At 41.8% G+C, this 23,996-nt stretch overlaps 1 protein-coding gene across 3 annotated transcripts; it reads right to left on the reverse strand.

Moving 5' to 3' along the window:
* Nucleotides 1–429: 429 nt before the first annotated feature.
* Nucleotides 430–23,988, reverse strand: LOC120926459 (F-box only protein 36-like). 3 transcript variants are annotated; one of them, XM_040336384.1, is made up of 5 exons: nucleotides 23,902–23,983; nucleotides 12,967–13,213; nucleotides 10,107–10,215; nucleotides 8,086–8,258; nucleotides 430–822 (listed from the first exon to the last, which is right to left on the reverse strand). In XM_040336384.1, exons 2-5 carry the CDS (start codon nucleotides 13,060–13,062, stop codon nucleotides 658–660), a joined length of 543 nt encoding a protein of 180 aa, XP_040192318.1. In that variant the 5' UTR covers nucleotides 13,063–13,213; nucleotides 23,902–23,983; the 3' UTR covers nucleotides 430–657. The 3 variants fall into 3 exon arrangements, with proteins under 3 accessions (XP_040192318.1, XP_040192319.1, XP_040192320.1); XM_040336385.1 differs by having other exon boundaries at nucleotides 12,967–13,210; nucleotides 23,902–23,980; XM_040336386.1 differs by lacking the exon at nucleotides 12,967–13,213 and having other exon boundaries at nucleotides 23,902–23,988.
* Nucleotides 23,989–23,996: the final 8 nt, after the last annotated feature.

Genomic DNA, 23,996 nt, shown 5'->3' on the forward strand with positions numbered 1-23,996 from the left:
CCAAGACACGTTACCTGCAGAATATCATCCCAGAAAGTGATAATTTTCAATAACTTTTCCACATAAATACCAGATTTTAGCTGGAAATACCAGATGAACAATATTTTTAGAATGGCTGATTTGCATATTCCAATTGAGCTTCACACACAAATAGCAGCGTACAATACCACTACAACAAAAAAGGAAAATATGCTTTCGGTGTCCACATTATCAATGTCAAACTTTAGGTGGAGGACAGGGGCGGACTGACTACTCATGGGGCCCCTGGGCAATAGGAGATTATGGGACACACAATATACACACACAGTATACATACACACAGAATACACATACACACACTGAAAAGGTACTGGAGAGGTGGGCAGCTATAATCTTGGGATTTTTAGAAAAACACAGATTTTGACATACTGTCCCTGGTTTCACTGAGGCTGGCAACCCTGATGGGGCCCCCTAGTGGCATGGGGCCCTTGGACAGTGCCCGAATGGTCAGTCCGCCCCTGGTGGAGGAGGTGACTGCACCACCAGTTAATACAGAGTCAAAATGGTATATGCACTGTGGGTAAACAGTCTTCTAATTTTATGTTTTCATAAGCTACATTTGCATACATATAGAGTCTTTTTGCAATATAAGTAATAATATTAGCTTCGCTTGGTCTTCTAAAACAAAGTGTTCCTCCTCCTGTGCATCCAGACAGGACGTCCAGTTTTCGGATTCAATTTGCTGATCTTCACTGAAGCTGAACCACCTTTTCTTCTAACAGCACTAAAATGTATCTCCGGCATTGGTTTGATTTTTTCCCAGAATTCCTCACTGTTGCATAACTGCATTAGAAATGTTTACATAAAACAATAAGCATTGTGCAGGAATCCCTACTCTGTATAAAATAATGTATACATTGCATAAAAAAGCATTACTGTTACTGCAGGTGTAAAATTGAACAAATAAGCCTATAAAAGGGACCATTTAGTAACAAAGTACTGTATGATGTTAAGATATGTGGAAATAAATAGCATTAATTTGTATTAATTTGGTTAACACTCAGGGGCCTATGGATAAACAGTTTGCAGAACCATATGACCATAGGCGTGCGCAGGGGGTGTGCCTGGGCACACCCTAATCACCCAGTGCGGTACAGATTCCCCCTGCTCTCTAGGCCCCACTGCCCTACTGACACCATCCACTCCTCTATTGACACTGTCCATGTTTATATATATATATATATATATATACTGTATTTATCGGAGTATAACAAGCACAGGCGTATAACACGCACCCTAAATTTAAGAGGGAAGTTTCAGGAAAAAAACTTTCCACAGCCCCCTGCGTATAACACGCAGGCACAGTTTACCCTCTATTTTCAGGGTAAAAAAGTGAGTGTTGTACGCCAATTTTTTTACATAATGTGAAAGATAATGTTACGCCGAGTAAATAGATACCAAGCATGTCACACTTTATAATTGCACGCACTCGTGGAATGGCGACAAACTACGGTACCTAAAAATCTCCATAGGCGACGCTTTAAACGTTTTTTACGGTTACAGGTTAGAGTTACAGAGGAGGTCTAGTGCTAGAATTATTGCTCTCGCTCTGACGATCGCGGCGATACCTCACATGTGTGATTTAAACACCGTTTTCATATGCGGGTGCGACTTCCGTATGCGTTTTCTTTGTTGCGCGAGCTCGCGGGGAGGGGGGGCGCTTTAAAAAAATATTTTTATTTTTTTATTTGTTTTTATAATATTAAATTGTTTTTTTTTTTGTTTTTTTTTACATTTTGATCACTTTTATTGCTGTCACAAGGAATGTAAACATCCCTTGTGACAGTAATAGGTGGTGACAGCTACTCTTTATGGAGGGATCGGGGGACTAAAAGACCCCCAATCCCTCCTTTACACTTCAAAGTATTCAGATTCTGAATACTGTGTACTTTTTTAAATCCGGCGCCATTGGCAGCCGAGAAACCCGGAAGTGACGTCATGACGCCGCTTCCGTGTTTTCAATGCAGAGACTGAATCAAAGTCGTTTACGGCTTAGTGTCAGTCTCCACCTGGACACAGAAGGCGGCGGATGGAGGATCGGGTCTCCCGGTGGGACGGGAGGCCCGGTCAGAGCGGCGAGAGGCGACAGGAGGGGGGGATGTCCCCTCCCGCTGCTCCGGCAAAACAACCGAGTGGCTTTTAGCCACATCGGTTGTTATGTTTGGATAGCCGATCGCTGGCTCTAAACAACGATACCGGGATGATGCCTGCGGCTGCAGGCATCATCCCGGTATAACCCTCGAAAGCCAAGGACGCATATATGCGTTCGCTCGGGGTGAAAGGGATAGACGCGCCATCTAGTAGCTAAAATCCTTTTTGTCCAGACAGATTCTTAAAGCGAAGTCCCAGTCACCTGTGGAAAAAAATAAAAGTTAGCAGCTAAAATAATTGTAGCTGCTGACTTTTAAAAAATAGCCACTCACCTGTCCCACAATCCAGTGGTGTGCTCACCCCAGTCGGTCTCACCCCCTGTCTTCGTTCCTCGGCGCGGGCATTTTCATTATGGGCATCCGGCTGTGACAGCTTGCGGATTCACAATTGGGTGCCCACTGCGCATACACAAGTCGTGCGTGTCAGTGTCCCTGAAGACTGCAGGGGGAGAGAGGGAGAAGGACTTCCGTTTCCGACCGCCGTGGCTGTCGGAACGGAAGTAGGAAGCGGGTACCTGTCAAAATCAGGTGAAAATTCCCCTTTTAGGTGGCGCTCCACTTTAAAAACAAAAAGTGCATTTTGGCCACTAGATAGTGCTTTGATCATCTGACAGTTCTATAACATACAATATAGCAAGCATTGTTGCAGCAGAGTGAATGTGTGTCATATACGTTTGGTGAATTGTTTATACATAAACCCCCTTTTCTTCCCATAACAATATCCTAAAAACAAAGGGAATGTTTAGTTTAACTAGAAAAGAAATTAAGAACAACATTCATGCCATTGCCAATAGCAGAAAATAGCCGTATGCCGCATACACATGGTCGAAATTTCCGACACCAAATGTTGATCTTGTTGTCGGAAAATCCGAACCATGTGTAGGATTTATCGGACATTTGCTGTTGGAATTTCCGACAACAAGTTTTTTAGAGCTGGTCCTCAATTTTTCCTACAACAAAAGTTCTTGCCGGAAATTCTGATCGTCTGTAGCCAATTCCGACGCACAAAAATCCTAGGCATGCTCGGAATCAATTTGATGCATGCTCGGAATCATTGAACTTAAAGCGGTCCTCCACCCTAAAGTGGAGTCCCGCTGATCGGAACCCTCCCCCCCTCCGGTGTCACATTTGACACCTTTCAGGGGGGAGGGGGGTGCAGACACCTGTCTAAAGACAGGTATTTGCACCCACTTCCGGCCACACGATACGGGCGAAAGACGGGCATTCCGTCACATCCCGTCTGTCGCCCGTTGTGTGCTGGGAACACTGGGCTCCCAGCACACAGCGTGTGAGCCAATCGGCGGGCGCAGCGCGACTCGCGCATGCGCCGTAGGGAACCGGGCAGTGAAGCCGCAGCGCTTCACTTCCTGGTTCCCTCAGCGTGGATGGCGGGGGGAGCAGCAGAGTGACGAGCGATCGCTCGTGCTCTGCTGCGATCGGCGCTGGACTCCAGGACAGGTAAGTGTCCTAATATTAAAAGTCAGCAGCTGCAGTATTTGTAGCTGCTGACTTTTAATATTTTGTTCCCATGGCACATCCGCTTTAATTTTTCTCGGCTCGTCGTAGTGTTGTACGTGACCGCGTTCTTGACGTTTGGAATTTCTGACAACATTTGTGTACTGCGCATGCTCCTGCGACGCGCCAACGTTTTGTGAATTGCGACGTGAAAAAAGATTTACGCCGGGAAAAAGAAAAGATTTTAAAAAAATTCAAAAGCGACGCGGGAAAGACAGGCATACTTTAACATGGGGGAGTACTTTTACACCATGTTAAAGGTGCCCTATCTTTGCGACGGAAATCTAACACTCACGACGGGAAAAACTTTGTGGATCGCCGTAACTCGTAATTTGCATACCCGACGCTGGTTTACGACGCAAACTCCCCCCAGCAGCGGCCGCGGTACTGCATCCTAAGATCCGACAGTGTAAAACTATTACACCTGTCGGATCTTAGGGATATCTATGCGTAACTGATTCTATGAATCAGTCGCATAGATAGAAACAGGGATACGACGGCGTATCAGGAGAAACGCCGTTGTATCTCATTTGTGAATCTGGCCCACTATTCTTTCTATAGAGGGGTAATGTAACCATAACCACCCTTGGACAGCAGCATGGTCACCCCGTGGAGAGGTTAGTGTTATATGGACTGATAGATTTAGATGGCCTTTACATACTGTAACTGACTAATAAATTAAAGTCAAACCTCAGCTAGCTTTTTAGGCAGTTGCAGCAAGTTTTATTTTTCCATATGGGATAAAGGTTTAACATAAATAAATAAAGGCTGATCATTGTAAGCACCCTTATCGTTGTTAAATGGTTTGTCTCAATCCTCTAACTGCAGCTTTTTCTAGACAGCCTGGTTATTAAAAAACAACTCACTATCTGGATCACTAGGTGAAAATAAAAGGTAAAAAAGTCTACAAAAGAAAACGAATGCAGCCACCACATCTGTGGACTGATAAGCTGCTGAAGATTATGTTTTTTGGGGGGTTTAGATACGCTTTAACACTTCAGTCATTATTTAAAAGGCTGTGCCCATTGTGTCAATGTTACAAATACATAGGTTTTATTTTGTGATATAATAATAATCTTTACTTCCAGCTATAATACAATGGTCTGCCCTTTTTTCATTCAGCACTGGTCAATGTGTGGCAAATGGCTGTTGGCATATTAAGCCTGGATTCTCGTCAGGAAAAAAACGTTGATTTTCTTGCCGGCCGAGCGTACAGACGTACGATTCAAAAGAACCACCATTCTTTTGAATGGCATGAACGCGGTGACGTCATTGACTACGACGAGCATGCGCTCGTCACATTCGATGCCGTTGCCGCCATCTTGCTTCACCCTACCTATGCCTTGGAAGCTACCGCGCATGCTTCAAAGTCATTTCGAGCATGCGTGGGTTTCCGTGGAGACAGGTAAGTATACACACTCTCGGGTTTCTTGGCAGGAAAACACTGCCGAGAATCACGACAAGAAAATAGAGAGCAGGATCTCTATTTTTCTCGTCGAGATTCGGGGCAGTTTTCTCGACGACAAACCTGAAAGCCTCATACACACGCACGGTTTACTCGGCAAGAAAGCTCTGCCAGCAGTTTTCTTTCTGTTTCTTGCCGAGAAAACCGAGCGTGTGTACGAGGCTTAAGACTGTAAACCTTTGACTGCAATAATACTTAGTGATTCTGGCTACAAAGGATCTTTTCATTTAAAGTAGAATTATAGGCAAAACTTTTTTTTCATTGTCGATAGAGCACTTGGTTCCACTAGATTCTAGTTAGGGGTTTGAGAGTAAAGGGGGGCTAAATACAAAGGGGGGCTGAATACAAATGTACGCCACACTTTTCAGATATTGAAAAAAAAGAAAACAAATCACTGTGCTAAGTGATTACAAACATGAATATAAAAGTCTTTTAAAGTCCAATATATTTGTGTTTTCATAAGTGCTCATAAATCTTCCGGGAATTAACCTGAACTGCAGCTAGGGGTTACCAAACAATTTGTGGGCTGTTTTTCCCCTAAATAATCACCTGCTATTCACACCGGGTGCCAGAAGGATAGGCACCCTTAAAGGGGTGTTCCAGCCAATTTTAATGTTTATTAAAAGTCAGCAGCTACAAAAAGTGTAGCTGCTGGCTTTTAATAAACAGACACTTACCCGTTCCAGCGCCGCGCCGGCCGGGGCTCCGCTCCTCTCCCCCCCTCCCCGGCCGGCGTCTTCATTGTGACTGTGGGCACCCGGCCGTGACAGCTTTCGGCTTCACGGCCGGGCACCCACTGCGCATGCGCGAGCGGCACTGCGCATGCGCGAGCGGCGCTGCGCCGTGTCATTGGCCAGGAGATCGCCTAGGACCTCTGACGTGTCCTAGGCGATCGCCTACAGCAGCCCCTTCCTGTAGGCGACTAAGCTTAATCGCCTACAGGAAGGAGGAAGTGGGACAGGAAGTCCCACTGTTCCTGAAGCCCCCACTCCCCCCCCAAAAAAATTACATGCCAAATTTGGCATGTAAGGGGGTGAGGAGTGGGATAAGAGGAAGTTCCAAATTTGGGTGGAACTCCTCTTTAACATGTGAGTGTAATGTCATATTTGTTACTTAATACATTTTTCAACGGTTTTACGCAATGAGGTTTCTCTGTTATTTATATCCATTCCTATGAGGTATTTCCAGTGCAAGAGCCACCAGCAACAGATTCTTCCAGGGGTTTCCCCACAAGCTTGAACGACCATACTAGAGATAGTTGGTCAACAGCCAGGGGTGAGTGCACATCCACGTGGGGCACCCAGTCTGAGCACAATTTTATGGAGCACGGATGTTTATTATTGAGCATGAGCACTTATAAAAACACAAATATATTGGGATTTTAAAGGACTTTTATATTCATGTTTGTTGTCAGTTAGTGCAGTGTTTTTTTTTTACGTTTTTCTTTTCTTCATTTGTATTTGCTATTTAGCAAGTTTTTACTGCAACTGGTGGAATTCAATTATTTATTTGTTCATTTATTCAATTATTAATTTCTGCAATATTATACATTAGATATTTCACTATTTCTTTGGCGTTAAGTATTATTTTTCCATTCACTATTGTTTTGTAAAGAATTTTGAAAAATGTTTATCATTTTCCTTCCACCTCACAATTATGTGCCACTTTGTGTTGGTCTATCAAATAAAATCCCAATAAAATACATTTACTTTTTTGGTTGTAACATGACAAAATGTGGAAAATGTCAAGGGGTATGAATACTTTTTCAAGACATTGTACATGTATACCTGCACTCTTTTCCTTTCTATATCCTTTAGAAAGTGTACATCGTGTTACAAAACTTTCTTCCTGTTTCAGCAGTAGGTGTGGAGTCTGGGCATACACTGTGTGGGAGCTGATTGGAGGAAAGGCACGCACCCCCACTCCACATAGGCAGAGGAAAGAAGAAACTTTTAGGCCTCGTACACACGATTGGTTAACCAGAGGACAACGGTCTGAAGGACCGTTTTCATCGGTCAAAATTTATCGTGTGTGGGCCCCATAGGTTATTTATCCATCGGTTAAAAAAAAAGCAAACTTGCTTTTAAATTTAACCGATGGATTGATAACCGATAAGTCAAAACCGATCATTAGTAGGCAAAACCAGCGGTTAAAAACCCACGCATGCTCAGAATCAAGTCGACGCATGCTTGGAAGCATTGAACTTCGTTTTTTCCAGCACGTCATTGTGTTTTACATCATCGCGTTCTGACAGGATCGGTTATTTAACCTATGGTGTGTAGGCGTGACGGACCATCAGTCAGCTTCATCGGTTAACCTAAGACAACGGTCCTTTAGACCGTTGTCCTCTGGTTAACCTATCGTGTGTACAGGGCTTTAGAGCTGCAGTCTGAATAGACAAGCTATTTGCTTATCTATCTCTAAGTTCCCTCCCCGACACAAATTTACAACTTTATCTCGTGTGTCGCATGGCTTGTCAGAAGTTATGCTGATAACAGAAAAACGGAGCAGCAGAAAGACACAGCACTAAGAGCTTTGGAGAGAGATAAGTAAACACTATAGATATATGTGCCTAGGTCAGATTTCATGAATGGGGGTTACAACCACTCTTACATAAGCAGTGGGGACTTGCCTTTAATAAGCCTGGAAACTTTATGTAATATTCAGATGCATGCCTAGATTCGCAATAGAGATTTATAATCCATAAAGTTACTCATGGGGAACAAACAGCAAGCACAATGCTAGTGCAACAAGTGCACATATTAGTGCATTCAATCAGTGTTCACGTACTCGGTTTTAAATGATGCTGTGTTTTTGAGTACCTTTCAGAAAGACTAACAAAATATGTGGCTGATCACTAGAACATGATCTCTAAAAAAGACTATACCTAATACACAACAGCTGGGTATTGCTTACCTTCTGATATGTCTTGCATGTCTCTGACAGCTGCTTAATGTCTTGTGTATCAAGAAAGGATAAGATACGAATCTTAAGGCTATCAGGTATCCGAACAATGAAATCAAATTGCCCTCTGCACAAATTCAATACATATTCCATTGTGGCTTTGCCAAAGATCTTTTCTAATGGCTCTAGATGTTTGAGAAAGCAAAGTGGTTAATAATTTATTGTGAAACTGAGCAATGTTTGACAGTAGTCTGATACACAGGAAAAATAATTCCATGAGATTCTGGAGAAAACTTTCAAGAGATTGAAAAATGCCTTCAGTAAACTATACATAAATAACGTACCGTATTTAAGTGAAAAATAAGCTAAGCTCTGCTTTGCTGCCAGATACTGCTAACAGTCGATACTGTTCCTGCTCTTGATTGTGCTCTTTGCTTTGTACCTATACCCTGAACCCGGCTGGCTTGTTCCTACTCTGCCTTGTTCCTGATCCCAGTTTGGGTTATACAGGATTTAAATTGTACCAACAGTTTGCAAAACCCTTAACAACATGAGGCCTGACAGAACAGTTACAATATAATTCAGTACAAGAGGAATTAGAAGGCCATGCTTGTTAGAAATTTAAACCAATGTTCTTAACACAAAATATTTTGAGCAAAATTCTACTAGGGCATTTCCAGAATACGACTGAAATATAATAGTGTTATTCAATTTGCTTGAATCAGATTGTTTAGTACCTGTAGTGACATTGTTCTCAACTCTGGTTTGGCTGCTCTAGTGGCTATTAAACCCTTGCGGAACCTGACCTCAAGTAGCAATGAATGCTAAAGGTACATCTAAAAGAGGACTGCTACAGGCAAAGTACACTTTGCATGGCCATGATCCATGAGCTACCGCCAAGATGCTTATATTATAGCTGTCAGACCATCAACATCCATGTAGACCGATCAGTACATAAATGACATATAGGCATCTTTAACATTGACTGTCCCCCGTATTTACACAATTATTTTTCCCAGAATGAGCAATCAAACTTGAAACTCTTAGTAAGGCAATAGTTCAAACTTCCTCTCAATAATTCAGCTGGCACTAACAATTACTGTAAAATAAAGTGTCACTCGAGAAATAAGTGCCCAGGCATGCCTTGGCATTGTGATACGTGCAAGGTGTTAGACCATTTGGATACAATAGACAGTAAACAAGAAGACTCTCATACCTGTATAAACAATATATGTCCGCACTTGTAAGTTATGAGCATATTAATTACAGTGCAGGGGGTTGAAATACTTTGGAAGTAGCCTGAATCACTGATGTCGTAATGTCCTGCTTTCATCACTGCACTATGGCAACTGATACATTACAGTTCTGTGGCTAATGTAATATACCAGGTTTCATCATTTACGTGTCAAAGATGCATTAAGAGTCTATGATGTTTGACAATGAAATCGTTATTACTGTATAACAGCTTAAACCTTGACAGTGTGGTTTGTAAGCAATATGTGTTAACATTTTCCAAATAACAGAATGGCGTTTTAAATTCTGGCATAAAGAGCCAGTATTAAGGACATTTCTAAAAGTGAAGCAATAATGAGTTTTTTTGGCTTGTATATCACTAATGCATTCTAATTTAATTTAATCCATATTTAATTTTAAACTATGAGCTTTGAACTTAGTCAGAAAAACATCTTCTTTTTAACTTTTTGATGTAGTGCCATTTTGTTATGGGGTTCTGACGAGAATCTAGCTAGAGTTTAGCAAATGTTGCATGTTTATGTGAACTGCAGGTACCCGTAGCTCCATTATTATTTTGATTGATAAAACCCCAAGAAAATATGACTTTAATGTCTATATGAAGTGAACTAAGCTAGCACATAAACAGGATATTTATTGTCTGGTTCTATTAAAATCCCAGATATTGGACCGTAGGAAACGGTCTCTATGGCTACCATTAATCACATAACAAATTAAGATTATAAACTTCTGGTCACTGTAAAACTGCTTCATTCATTAAGTCTTGTCCTTCTATGGCTTACTGTGCATTGTAGTCATTTGCAGGAATTCACTGTGTGTTTTCTTTATTTGCCATGGCAGCATTTTTCTGTGCTCAGGCCGTGCTGAAATCTTCCAGGATCTTAAAATAATCTAGGAAAAATCAGAATAGTTGAATAACAATTGAGAATTGACTTTTGTAGAAGTAAGAAGAGGATATCCAAACACAGTACAATGCTCCTTCTTTTAGAATGTACAATTACATCTCTTGGCATCGATGGCTACTATGTTACCATGAATGCAATTGGTATACTGCAGTGTTAGTTATCTTTTTAGATTGGCATGGGATTACATGGTATGGTTGTGTGTGAAGCTGAAATCAGGCTTACAATGGAAGTTGTTGTTCTTCTGTAAGCTGCTGAAGGGGAAATCTTTAGTTGGATTTACAGTAGAGAGAGAGTTTAGGGTGGGTATTACTAGTACATTGGTATTTACTAGTGGTCCAAAGAGAAGGCAGGAGGCAGAGCATTACAGAAAGTTGTATCATTCATACAAGCACATAATCACAAGGATTCATAAAGGCCATAAGTAAATAAGCATTACTTAAAAGTACATTTTGCCCTTTAAAGGTTGACGTCAGAAAGCCGCAATAGCTTTAGCAATTACAAAAGACAAAATCTCTAAAGTTAATATTGTGTTATCTACCAAAGGACATAGGTAGTATAAAACAAATATCTAGTCCTGTCCTAAAAAGAACTAGTTATGACTGTGTTGTGCAAGAATCTTTTTTTTTTATTATTTCTTTATTGGATTCTTTTATGTTTTAGACAAAAATTCAAACAACACAAATTCAAGTGGGGCCGGGCTGCCACTACCGGCCCCACAAATACAAAGTGAGTACAGTCTAAAATTAATGCCACCCCCCCCAGAAGAAATCCCACCCCCACCCCACCCCTGATCTCTCCAAATGCCAGACCTTTGTTCCGACCCTCTTAGGCTCTCTCCTCTACCCTACCCTCTGTCATCCTTTCGGCATATCTCGATGATTGCCTGTACATCAACCAATCCTTCCATCTCCTTACGAAACCTTCTTCTCCTGTTTCGTCGCTAAACCTTTAAAGTTCCATATTATAAATGTTGTTAATTTTACATAACCAACTCCTCAGCAAAAGGCTCTCAGTATCTTTCCACTGTCTAGGGATTACACTTTTTGCTGCGTTTAGGAGATGGGGTAGTAATGTTGTCTTATACTATTTTATGGACATACTAACCCCATGAAACAGACAAACCCATGGGTCCTCAGGTATTTTAGTGCCGGTAATTTCTTCTACTATTATTAGTACTTCTTTCCAATATGCTTTTATTTTGGGCCATGTCCACCATATATGGAACATAGTTCCAGTTTCCGCACATCCCCTCCAGCATAAGTTGGAGGCGTCCTCTTGGTACCGATGTAATTTTTTCAGGTGTTATATACCAGCGTGCCAGACACTTATAATTAATTTCTGTCGTACTACAATCCGGTGATATGACATGTGTTAACCGTAGTATTTTACCGACATATATTTCATTATCCCCTATTCCCATCTCTTCCTCCCATTTTTTAATAAATGTGTTGTGCAAGAATCTTAAAGCGGAGGTCCGGTTAGAATTTTTTTTTTTAAAGTCAGCAGCTACCAACACTGTAGCTGCTGACTTTTAATAATGAGACTTACCTATCCAGGGTTCCCTCGATGACGGCAGCCGTTGCCGAGCAAACGCTCAGGTCTCGGCTGCCCCGCCACCATCCTCGGTGAGGGAATCAGGAAGTGAAGCCTTGCGGCTTCACCACCCGATTCCCTACTGCGCGTGCGCGAGCCGCAAGGCTCAACGTAAATGAATGATGTCTCCTGGAACACACACACACAAGGTCCCAGAAGACCCTGCTCCACCATTCCACAGGAGGCAGCCGAGGAACAGAAGAAAGAAGACGGACCGCGGATCAGGAAGTGACAGATTAGGACAATCTGCCTAGCAACAGGCACTTCAGGTATGTATAAAACATTTTTTTTTTTTTTGCAGCATTATAAAAAAAAAAAAAAAATCTTGGTGGAGCTCCACTTTAATATTCTGCAGGGAATTATTATCATCATTGTGCAGGCTCACATATACAAGATTAACATGTGCCTCCCTTTTAAACTTCTACCTCCTGAGTGTACGTTGTGGTCAGCTAGCAACCTTAAGGCTACTTTCACATTGGGCAGTGGAGCCGCGGTGACGGTAAAGCCGCGCTATTTGTAGCGCCACTATACCATCGTATTTACCGCGATATTCGGGCGCTAGCGGTGCGGTATTAACCCCCGTTAGCGGCCAAAAAAGGGTTAATACCGCCCGCAATGCGCCTCTGCAGAGGCGCATTGCGGGCGGTATTACCGCTGTTTCCCATTGATTTCAATGGGAAGGCGCGGTAAACACCCCGCTCCTATACCGCTCCAAAGATGCGGCTAGCAGGACTTTTGGAGTGGTCCTGCTACCGCACCGCTTCCCTTTCACATTTAAGCCTGCAGGGCATGATTTTTTCATGCGGTATAGAAGCGATATTTTTAGCGCTGTACCGCATGAAAAACGCCTCAATGTGAAAGGGGCCTTAGATGAACCTCTACCGCCTGAGTAAAAACATTTTTTTAAAGGTATCATTTTTTTTATCACCTGAGTAAAATGAATGAGTTAGAGAGCAAGTACAGCTAAATAAGAGAGTAGAAAGTTAAATATTTTATCATTAAGCCTGCACAGATATAATAATCAAAAATGTTACTTCATTGCTACAAAATATCTAATTGCCATTATAGGCAGCACTGCCTGTTGCAGGTTAATTCAATACTGTAGTTGGTTAATACATACAATAAAATTAAGTAAAGCCCTTACCTCTTTTTTTGTTATGACAAAATGATGGAAATCTTTGCTAGGAGCAGGAGCCTGGCACTGAATTTCATACAAGGTTTCTTGTAGAAGAGATGCCATAGGAATATATGTGTTATCTGCTGCAAAGCTTTGTGGTTTATACAGGCTTGTGCTCAATGTGTACTGAGATCTAGTACTTCAGGCTGTTCTCTTCACGTGGTCTGGCAAATTGAAGTTGACTCGGGAGCGTTGTCTTCTTGTGTTCCGCCTGCTGAATACAAGTGCTAATCTTTTATTCACTAAGCAAAGCTTACTTTGTTTACAGAGAAACATGCTCAGTTCCTGGCAAGGGGACAATAAATGGATATCCAGACCTTTATGAAAATCTAAAGACATATTAAACTTTACAATGTAACAGCTTTTAGCCTTATTGTAAATGGAGCATAATCCTTGGTCAGAAAGAATATGAATTTTCATAATGACTTAGTAGCACGTAAGATCAGTCTTGTTTCTTGACAGGTATATTTGTACATGCTTTTACATGATCCCTATACACAAATGAAATAAGAATTATTCTTTATTAAACACATTTATATAGTGCAAATATGTTTTTCCTAGCACTTTACAAAGAACATCTAACCATTTACTTTAGTCCCTGCTCATGAAGGAGTTTACAGTTCGGGGTCAATACCAAAGTTATATAAAAGGTAGGATTTTGCTTGGATTGGATTGGATTGGATTGAAATAAATACTTATAGAGCGCCGAATGCGAGTTGTGAAACTCACGTCTAAGGTCTAAGGTAATGAATGTATAATTAAAGATTCCAGACTGCCGCTCAACCTTCCACAGCCATCCTGCCCAGTCCCTGTTTTAATTGTTCCTGCACAGTTCCTTTGGTGGAATAGTGTACTGTATACTTATAGGTTGCTCAGTCTGTGTTGGTATACCTAGATCTGAGCCACAGGGAGAATAGGGTCACAGTTTGTCCTGCTAATTAAGGAGCTAGGTGTACTATATGCTTATGAGAACTGTTTTTTCAGCCTCTTTCCCTCCAGCTCTGATGTGTAATTTTGGTGACTGTTCTTGTTGTAGGTATCATATTAAAGCTGGCCAGATAAATTCTGCTTTTTAGCAGCCAATCCCGCTAGAGTGAAGTGGATACAAGGTTCGACTTCTCTTTTTATTGACAGATGCACACGAGATGACAATTACATGCAGATAGTTAAACGCCCATGCTATATCACAGTTAGGGTCATAACATTCAGAGTAAATCACACAATCTGACATTATCTATTTATGTGACTGAAACAATCAAAATAAAAGGATTCGCCCCGGGACTTTAAATGAAGTGGGTAACGTTTCCACCAGTAAACATAACAGTAATTGTATAGTATATATTTTATTCAAGTAAAATTGTTTACATGTGTAAAGTAAAATTGTTACATACATAGATAACACCAACAATTGCCAATTGAAACGATACATAAACAATAAATATTAGTACACAAGTATAATAGTGGACAGAGTACACGGGCATCGTACTACCTGACTAGCCTAGTTTTGCAAGATCCAGCTTCGCTCTTCAGGGGTGTAACAAAGCAGTTTTGTGCCATCAATAAAGATTTTGTTACCATTGAGAAAATAGAAACTAGTGATGATGGCCTATATCTTAAACGGTATTCGGCAGTTCGACTTCTCTTGAACAGGAATGTTTGACCATTTTCATTCGATCAGCACTGCAGCCAACCAGCTGTAGGACTGATCACTGTAATCTGATAGCGGAAGAGTCCCCACTGTCAAAATACAATAGCACAATGGGCAGGATTCCTTTATCCACCTCAAATGTGTGGATGAGAGAATCCATTCATTTTATTTATTTATTTTATTTGTTGGCTGACTGAGCAAAAAAAAAAGCAATCCATGGATTGTCAGCTTAAGGCTAGCTAGTTGTTTGGGGTGTGTGTGCAACAGAACAGTTGACTTGGTGGACAAAATATAAAACCAACCTGGCCTGAATGGCAATTTTCACATCACCACATTGAGAACATATTTACTAGAATTTGTATAAATCTTACAGATCAGTACATCAATCCTAATTGAGCTTGGTAAAACTAAATTGTGTGAAGTTATGTGAATTTATAAATTGTTGTACGATTTATGGGACTATCCTTTAAACTGGTATTCATACCAACACTCTTCCTTTAGTTTTGGAAAGAGTATAAAAAGGTTAGATCCCTATTTTTTTTCACAACAAAGCAGAAAAGTGAAACCTCCCGAATGAAGACATGGACAGTAATAAAAATCTAATATCTAGCCCTTCCTTACAAATGAAAAAATGCAGTCTTTGCCCCACTGGAGAGATACTGCTCACTTTCTGTCCTGGTGGCCACAAAGATAGTGGAGGGTAAGGCGCTACAATGGGGACACATACAACAACATAAACTTATAAAAAATAACAAGCTGCGCAATGTATGTGAGTGTATCCAAATGAGCTAATACAATCATCGAAGCACAAAGGCGTGACAAAATATATCAATGATAATTCAAGTGACACATCTCTGATAGGTGAAAAGATGTCCTAACTAAACATTTAGGGCCAGATCCACAGCCCCGCAGCGCAACGTAACTTAACAGATTTAAGTTATACTGCCGCAAATTTCCTAAGTTAGGTATCGATCCACAACACACTTACCTGGAAATTTGCGGCGGTGTTACTCAAATCCGTCCGGCGCAAGGCGTTCCTAATCTAATGGGGCGAGTCCCATTTAAATTAGGCACGCTCCCGCGCCGGACGTACTGCGCATGCTTGTGACGCAAATTTCCCGACGTGCTTTGCACGACGTGACGTCATTTTTTGATCGGCGTGGCGTGTATCGTATTTCCGTATTCCCCTACGGCTTACGCAATCGACGTAAAATTTAAAAATTTGACGCGGGAAGGACGGCCATACTTTACACAGCAGTATGCCTGCTGTGTAAAAGTAGGGCTGCTTTACAAAAGTGTAACTAAGCGACGGGAAACTAACGTAGCGGCGACGTAGCGAACACGAAAAAGCTTTGAGGATCGACGTAACTCCTCATTAGCATACCTGACGCGTAATTTCGACGATGAATGCCCCCAGCGGCGGTTGCGGTACTGCATCTTAAGATCCGGCAGTGTAAAACTATTACACCTGCCGGATCTTCTGTCTATCTCTTGGAAACTGATTCTGTGGATCAGTTCCAAAGATAGAAACAGGGATACGCAGGCGGAACAGCAGATCCGCCTGCGTATCTCTTTTGAGGATCTGGCCCTTAGTCCTATGAATTCCAAAGAATGATCAAATTGGGGTGATCCAATAATCCCAGAAAATTACATCAAATGTTTATAGCCAGTAAATTGAAGATGAACCGTCCTCCTTAAGGTATATTGGTGACGTCAAACCAAGGCAAACCCAAGAACAGTGACGTGATAGGAAAGGGATCCTCCACCTTCAAAATAACTGCCTCTTACCAAAGGTAAAGATCCCAACTAGAGATCTTCTGTTGGTGTATGGCCTATAACCCAGCCTGGGTGTCTATATGACAGGATATCCTCCTCTCCAGCAAAGTCTCAGTCCTCAGCCACTCACAAACAGTGACAAATGATCATAGCCAAATGAGGAAAGAAAAAGCCAACATAGCGTAATCCAGTATAGACGTTTTAATAAAAGATAAGGGTTAAAATGCACTTGCAGTGTGAAGATAAAATTTGCGTATGAAATTAAATAGCCGGCCGGGTAACACAGCCTGTTCCTTCCGGGACTTTCGTTGCACAGAGTGGTGACGTCAGCAACAGTCAGGGCACCTCTGCATCAGCCGCCCACGACCGACCGATCCGATAGACCCAACGGGGAAAGTCACTCAATATGTTCTGTTAGCTCTCCGGAAGGTAACATTAATACAGACTAGGCCGGGTTGCTTCAGGGCTGGATATACGGAGGAACATCTCTCCTAGCGGTTCAACTGGAGGTAATCATGGAGCTCGGAGCAACACGCTGCGTTTTGGCGCCATGTTGTTGCTCCTCCTCCCTCCGACGTGGCTAATGCTGATGAATTATCATTGATATATTTTGTCACGCCTTTGTGCTTCGATGATTGTATTGGCTCGTTTGGATACAATCACATACATTGCGCAGCTTGTTATTTTTTATATGTTTCTTTTTGTGTGTGTCTCACATTTTAAGTTGCAGCATTTTTTCAGTACACCTATTGTTCATTTCACAGGAACATTTAATTAGACAGCGCAGTATTACACCCTTTTTTTCCAACAACATAAACTTGACAGGCATAATACCCTTCTTTAACCGCTTCCCGACCGCCGCATGTACATTTACGTCGGCAGAATGGCACGTACAGGCACATTGGCGTACCTGTACGTCCCTGCCTTTCCGCGGGTCGGGGGTCCGATCGGGACCCCCCCGCTACATGCGGCGGTCGGATTCCCTCGGGGAGCGATCCGGGACGACGGCGCGGCTATTCGTTTATAGCCGCTCCGTCGCGAACGCTATCCGGAGCTGAAGAACGGGGAGAGCCGTATGTAAACACGGCTTCCCCGTGCTTCACTGTGGCGGCGTATCGATCGAGTCATCCCTTTTATAGGGAGACTCGATCGATGACGTCAGTCCTACAGCCACACCCCCCTACAGTTGTAAACACACACTAGGTGAACCCTAACTCCTACAGCGCCACCTGTGGTTAACTCAACTCCCAAACTGCAACTGTCATTTTCACAATAAACAATGCAATTTAAATGCATTTTTTGCTGTGAAAATGACAATTGTCCCAAAAATGTGTCAAAATTGTCCGAAGTGTCTGCCATAATGTCGCAGTCACGAAAAAAAACGCTGATTGCCGCCATTAGTAGTAAAAAAAAATAATAATAAAAATGCAATAAAACTATCCCCTATTTTGTAAATGCTATAAATTTTGCGCAAACCAACCGATAAACGATTATTGCGATTTTTTTTTTTACCAAAAATAGGTAGAAGAATATATATGTTTTTGGGGGATATATAGGTTTTTGGGGGATATTTATTATAGCAAAAATGAAAAAATATTGCATTTTTTTCAAAATTGTCGCTCTATTTTTGTTTATAGCGCAAAAAATAAAAACCGCAGAGGTGATCAAATACCACCAAAAGAAAGCTCTATTTGTGGGGAAAAAAGGACGCCAATTTTGTTTGGGAGCCACGTCGCACGACCGCGCAATTGTCTGTTAAAGCGACGCAGTGCCGAATTGTAAAAACCCCTTGGGTCATTTAGCAGCATATTGGTCCGGTCCTTAAGTGGTTAAATAAACAAAAAACCCTCAAAAAAAGGTTTGTCTGTAATTGTTTTTCCATAAAGCATTTACCTCCTTGCTTATACTTACCTCCTATTTTCTTCCTAGCCATAACATTTACTCACTACTCAGGCCCCCAGTGCTGCATCATGGTTGAAAGGCAGGAGGGTAGTATGCTCCCAAATACATGGAAGTTCAAAGTATTGTAATGTTTGGGTGTCATTTAGTTTAAGTGTACAGTTCACCTGTGAATGGAGACAATGCCAATTCTGTAGTTTGAGGGCTTGTTGGCCCACTTTTATTAAAGAGAAAGAAAAAAGTCCATACGATCTAGGTTTCCCATGCAGGGGGTTTCCACCATTAACACAAAATAATGTTCAGTCTCCTGGCTGTCTTTTAGCAGCTCCGCCGCTCAAGTTTTACGCCTCAGACTTCCTGACCTTGTAACAGGTTCTCTGTATGTACATGCAAACACTGTACCTCAGTTAGCACTCTTTTCCTCACAGCTTCCCTGCTGCTCCAGCCCACAGGCTTGGGCCATCTTTTTTACCACAGACTGAACCATTCAGCCCTCTGGCCTCTCCCTTGCATACCCGCACTGTCACAGTACTTAATTTAGCTCTGAAAGGACAAAGTACAGGATCACTTTAAAATATTTTTTTCCAAATACAGTATGCTATTGTGTTCTTTGTGGACTATATTACATGATAACCATAATACACAGTACTGTACTCTGCAAAACATCATTAACTTTTTATTTTGAAGCAGGTGGAATTTTCATGTATTTGTCTTTACTTATATACTGTATACAAACAAAAGTGTGCCCATTCCAAAATGAACAGGATTATGGTTTATAACACACAGCGCCAAGTACTGTAAGTGCCTTCACAGACAGTTCAAGCAGCAGAGGAGTGTGGAAAGTATGATGGTGTGCAGAATGGGTAGGAAAGAATTGCAGACATTACGCAGGGGGAATAAATACAAGAGAAGAGTATGGTAGTTATCAGAACAGGTAGTGAGTGTCATAGGCGTGCGCACTGGGTGTGCCTGGGCACACCCTAATCACTCCATGCAGTGCCTATTCCCATCTCTCCCCCTGCAGTGCTGCCAGCTTCTCTCCTCTCAGGAGCGAGGAAGGGGCTGGTAAATATTTAATTTACCAACCTCTTTCTTTTCTGAATGAACACAGTGAGTCTCTGTCCTCAGTTTCTTTTTCTGTATCAAAAGTGAGAGACCCTTGATATTTCACCAAAGCCCCATAATGGGGCTCCTAAAAAAAATGGTCAAAAAAATCATAATAAAAATATTGTAAAAAAAATGTATTGTAAAAAATAAAATAAAAATAAAAAACTACTGACACCGTCCACTACCCTACTGACGCCAATCTTTGCTCTACTGACACCGTCCACTACCCTACTGACGCCAATCTTTGCTCTACTGACACCGTCCACTACCCTACTGACGCCAATCTTTGCTCTACTGACACCGTCCACTACCCTACTGACGCCAATCTTTGCTCTACTGACACCGTCCACTTCTCTGCTGATATACACGCATGTGTGTTTGTTCTCTGGGGTGCACACCAATGGTGAGTGTAGATGAGAAGTGCAGAGGCTATGAGGGGACAGTCAGACAGACAAACTAACATATTCACCAGCACACACTGTGGATTGTCCGATTACATCCAAAAATGTAATGCAAAACAAACATCACAATAGTGCAACGTTTCGAGGTCACACAGCACCCTTACGTCAGACGAGTGATAAAGTGAACCAGTGCATCTGGTTCACTTTATTACTTGCCTGACGAAGGGGTCCTGCGTGACCTCGAAACGTTGCACTATTGTGATGTTTGTTTTGCAATAAATTTTTGGACGTAATCATATAATCCACGGTGTGATAGCGAATATGTTCGTTTGTTTGATGGTTCCAGTGCCCAGCTGGTGATGGTTTCAGTACCCATCCTTTCTTTAGGAGCCATTTTACCAGGAACATGTGCGATTGGAATATTGACTAGACAGTCAGACAGACAAGGCGTGTAAGACATCAAAATGATTGTGGCAGAACAGGATAGGAGAAATCAGACTAGACTTTCGTAGTGTCCATCAGATACATTTTGGGGACAAGAATTCCCTTATCTGCATCCGTACCTGTCTGAGAAAATGGAAGTGCACGTTCAAAAGTGTTGTGAACAGGTGCTGTCTGATTACGTGCTGCAATTAAGCACAAACTCTGTTTGTATTTGATTGAGTGTCTTTGTGTTGTTACTAATTGTTCTTTGAATGTGTGCCTGGTATGCCTTTGTGCTGTAAGTAAGTATGTAATCTATCTGTGTGCTGCGTGCTTGCATGTAGTCTGTATTTACTCTATTTGCTGTGTGCTGTCAGTGGGAATGACCCATAGCCATTACTTTCTGTGAAATCCAGAGAGGACACAGGATGACAACAAAGGGGGAGAAGAGCATATACACAGAATTAGAATATAACATTAATAAGGAGAGTATGTTGGGTGAGTGTTCAATGAGTGAACAATGAAGAGGAGACCACAGATACAGAAGTGGTGTATAAGCCATGAGTGCGTAAAGTCGATTGTTTGCAGGAAGCTTCCAATACTGACAGTAGTTTCATAAAATAACTGTTTGTGGAGCACTAGGCTCATGGAAGGGTATAGTCAAGTATAATCTCCAGGTATAAGGCGCAGCTCTCTATCACACGGGGTATCCCTGTGCCCTCGAGTAGTCCGAAAAATGTGCAGAGAATATAAATATATTTGTCATGCAAACTTTGTACAAACCAGGAATTATGTAGCTATCTAGCATATACCAGAAGGAACCACCTGGGGTAGGCTTCTCGTGTGACCTTTGCTTGGTGCCCAACAAGGAGAGAAACATGGAGGACGTGACAACCACCCCATCACACTATCACTTGCCCCACAAGCTAAGTCCCACTCTGCCGTGTACAGGAGCGGAGCCTCACAAATGCACTGCCCCTGTACATTATGCACAAAGTGCATGCATATGCAAATCACATGATTTGCATATGAATATGTTTTGGTGTAATTTGCATATAAATGATCTGATGGCAGGGTTTGCATATGAATGAGTTATAGTGGTTCATTCAAATGCAAATCTCTCCTCTAGCACATTCATGTGCAAAGCCGAGGGAGGCTACTCCTCAGCTCCCGTTACAACCACAAGAGGAGAAGACTTCCTTCTGCTGCTGTATGTAAGCTCTTCAGCAACTAGTGAGTGCATTTAACGGAGGAAGGGGCTGTAATGTGGGGTGGGCTGTAATATGGGGTGGTCTGTACTGGCGGTCTGTACTGGAGGGGAGGACTGGGGGGGGGGGGTCTGTACAGGAGAGTGGGTCTCTACTGAGGGTATGGACTGGGGGGGTCTGTATGGAAGAGGGGGTCTCTACTGAGGGGGTGGGCCGGATGGTGGGTCTGAATGAGATGGGGGCCTGTATTGAGGGTGGGACTGGGAGGAGGGTCTGCACAGGAGAGTCTGTACTGAGTGGGGTTTAGGGCTGTGGGTAGAATCTAAACTGGGTGTAAATTGGGGCTGTTGGGGAGATCTGTTTTGGGATATGGGTTTGGGGAGTTGTACTAGAATTTTTGGTTGTTCTTGTTGCAGTACTTATCAAAAAGGTCAGTGTCAAATTATGTTTTATATATTTTATGCCAAATGTGTTTGTAAAGAGTTGTTTTTCACTCTCTTCAAGAGCTTTTAGGTTTGCCAATGAATCTTTAAACCACACTCATATGACTACGCCCATGTCCCCTGGCCACACACCCACATTCCGCTGTGGCACAGCAGGATCGTTAAAATTTCCATTTTACAAGTTGTGAGGTGTGTAATAGTCATGCCAGCATCTCCAGTGCTGCTCTGAAGCTGCAACTGACAGCCTCAAATCATTTGTAGGATCGGCAAAGGGGGGATACCAGGAGGCTTGTGCACACTGAAATCTACTTAAATTTTTATTTTGCCACTTAATTACAATACAAGTACCAATGAATAAGTGAACAAAAGCAGAAGGAACACATGTGTGAAGGGTAAAGGAACCCATGTAGTGAAAGGGATTATTTCACACAACCACAAGGCAAATAAGCCTTCAAAGACACAGCAAATTTACAGAGCCTTTCAAGTTTCAACAGAAACAATTCGAGGTGGATTTGGCACAATATCTGACCTAACATTAAACAGGTTATTATTGGCTGCCGGAACTTACAGCATGATACTGCCACCACCATGAGGAGATTGGGTGTTCAGGGTGATGGGCAGTGTTAGTTTTCCGCCACGCATAGCGTTTTGCTTTTAGGCAAAAAAGTACGATTTTGGTCTTATCTGACCGGAGCACCTTTTTCCACATGTTTTCTGTGTCCCCCGCATGGCTTCTCACAAGCTGCAAACGGGGTATCAGAGTAAAGGGCGCTGAATAAAAATGCACACCACACTTTTCACATTTTTGAAAACCATTTATCATTTTTCTTCCACTTCACAATTATGTGCCACTTTGTGTTGGTCTATCACATAAAATCCTTACGTTTTTGTTTTTAACATGACAAAATGCGAAAAATTTCAAGGGGTATGAATTTTTTTTTTCAAGGCACTGTAATTATCAACGTAGAATGAATACTCTTTGCTAAAGAACAATATTTTTTAACAAGTTGTTATGGGTAAAGTTCTGTTTTAAGGCTGTTTTCACACTGGGGCGCAGGCAGCGTCAGCGGTAAAGCACCGCTATTTTTAGCGGCGCTTTACCGTAGTTTTTGCAAAGGTATTTAGCCGCTAGCGGGCACTTTCAACTCCTGCTAGTGGCTGAAAAAGGGTTAAAACCACCTGCAAAGTGCCGCTGCAGTGGCACTTTGCTGGCGGTTTGGCCACGCTGCAGCGACACTTTGCCGGCGGTTTGGCCACGCTGCCCATTCATTTCAGGAGCAGTGGAGGAGCGGTGTACACACCACTGCCTCACTGCTCCAAAGATGCTGCTTGCAGGAGTTTTTTTTTAATGTCCTGCAGGACATCGCCTTAGTGTTTTTTTTTTTTAGCACTTCTATTTCTTTATATTGGCTTTTGACATTTACAAATGCAGCAATTTAGAAATTGGATGAAAGGTTTAGCGCTGGGAAGCACCTTTTTAAAAGATAAAAGTGTATTTTATATACAAGAATATCAGACCAAAATAAGGTACACATGAGGGGGACAGAGGGACTTTGTTCCAAATCAGGGACAGTCCCTCGTATTCAGAGACAGTTGTGAGCTACGCTATAGGTTGCAGCTGTAAATATCTATATGTTTTATCCGCCAAGCACACGGGTTTATACATAGAAATGACAACATCCAGCATCCTATTCTCTAGGTCCTCAGCTAATTATATATATATATATATATATATATATATATATATATATATATATATATATATATATATATATATATATATATATATATATAATGTGTGGGGTCCTATTTTATTCTTAGAAAAAGATGTCTATTTTTACATGAGAAGTGTCAGAATTGGCCTGGAGCTAAAGGAGTTAAATAATTATTCTACATGAATGCTCACTAGCCATGTTGATTAAACCATTACTACATAACCATAATGTTGGTATAATGTGCAAAAAAGGTTAAACAAAAAATACAAAAATATATTTTACCATAAACTTGCTTTCCAACGTTGTAAATAAAAAGTGAATGGAACGCTCCTATACTGTGACTGAGAACAACATACAAAAATGTGTCATGTGACATT

This window comes from Rana temporaria, chromosome 2 (assembly GCF_905171775.1).
Source record: "Rana temporaria chromosome 2, aRanTem1.1, whole genome shotgun sequence".
NCBI classification, from domain to species: Eukaryota; Metazoa; Chordata; class Amphibia; order Anura; family Ranidae; genus Rana; species Rana temporaria.

What these genes read in the sequence shown, in the direction of transcription:
- LOC120926459 (XM_040336384.1), bottom strand. Translation starts at nt 13,062, where the DNA reads ATGGCATCTCTTCTACAAGAAACCTTGTATGAAATTCAGTGCCAGGCT. An exon ending in TTGTCATAACAAAAAAAGAG is followed by an intron (nt 10,216 to 12,966) that starts GTAAGGGCTTTA and finishes GATTTTTCCTAG; the next exon opens with ATTATTTTAAGATCCTGGAA. An exon ending in CATGCAAGACATATCAGAAG is followed by an intron (nt 823 to 8,085) that starts GTAAGCAATACC and finishes TTTCTAATGCAG; the next exon opens with TTATGCAACAGTGAGGAATT.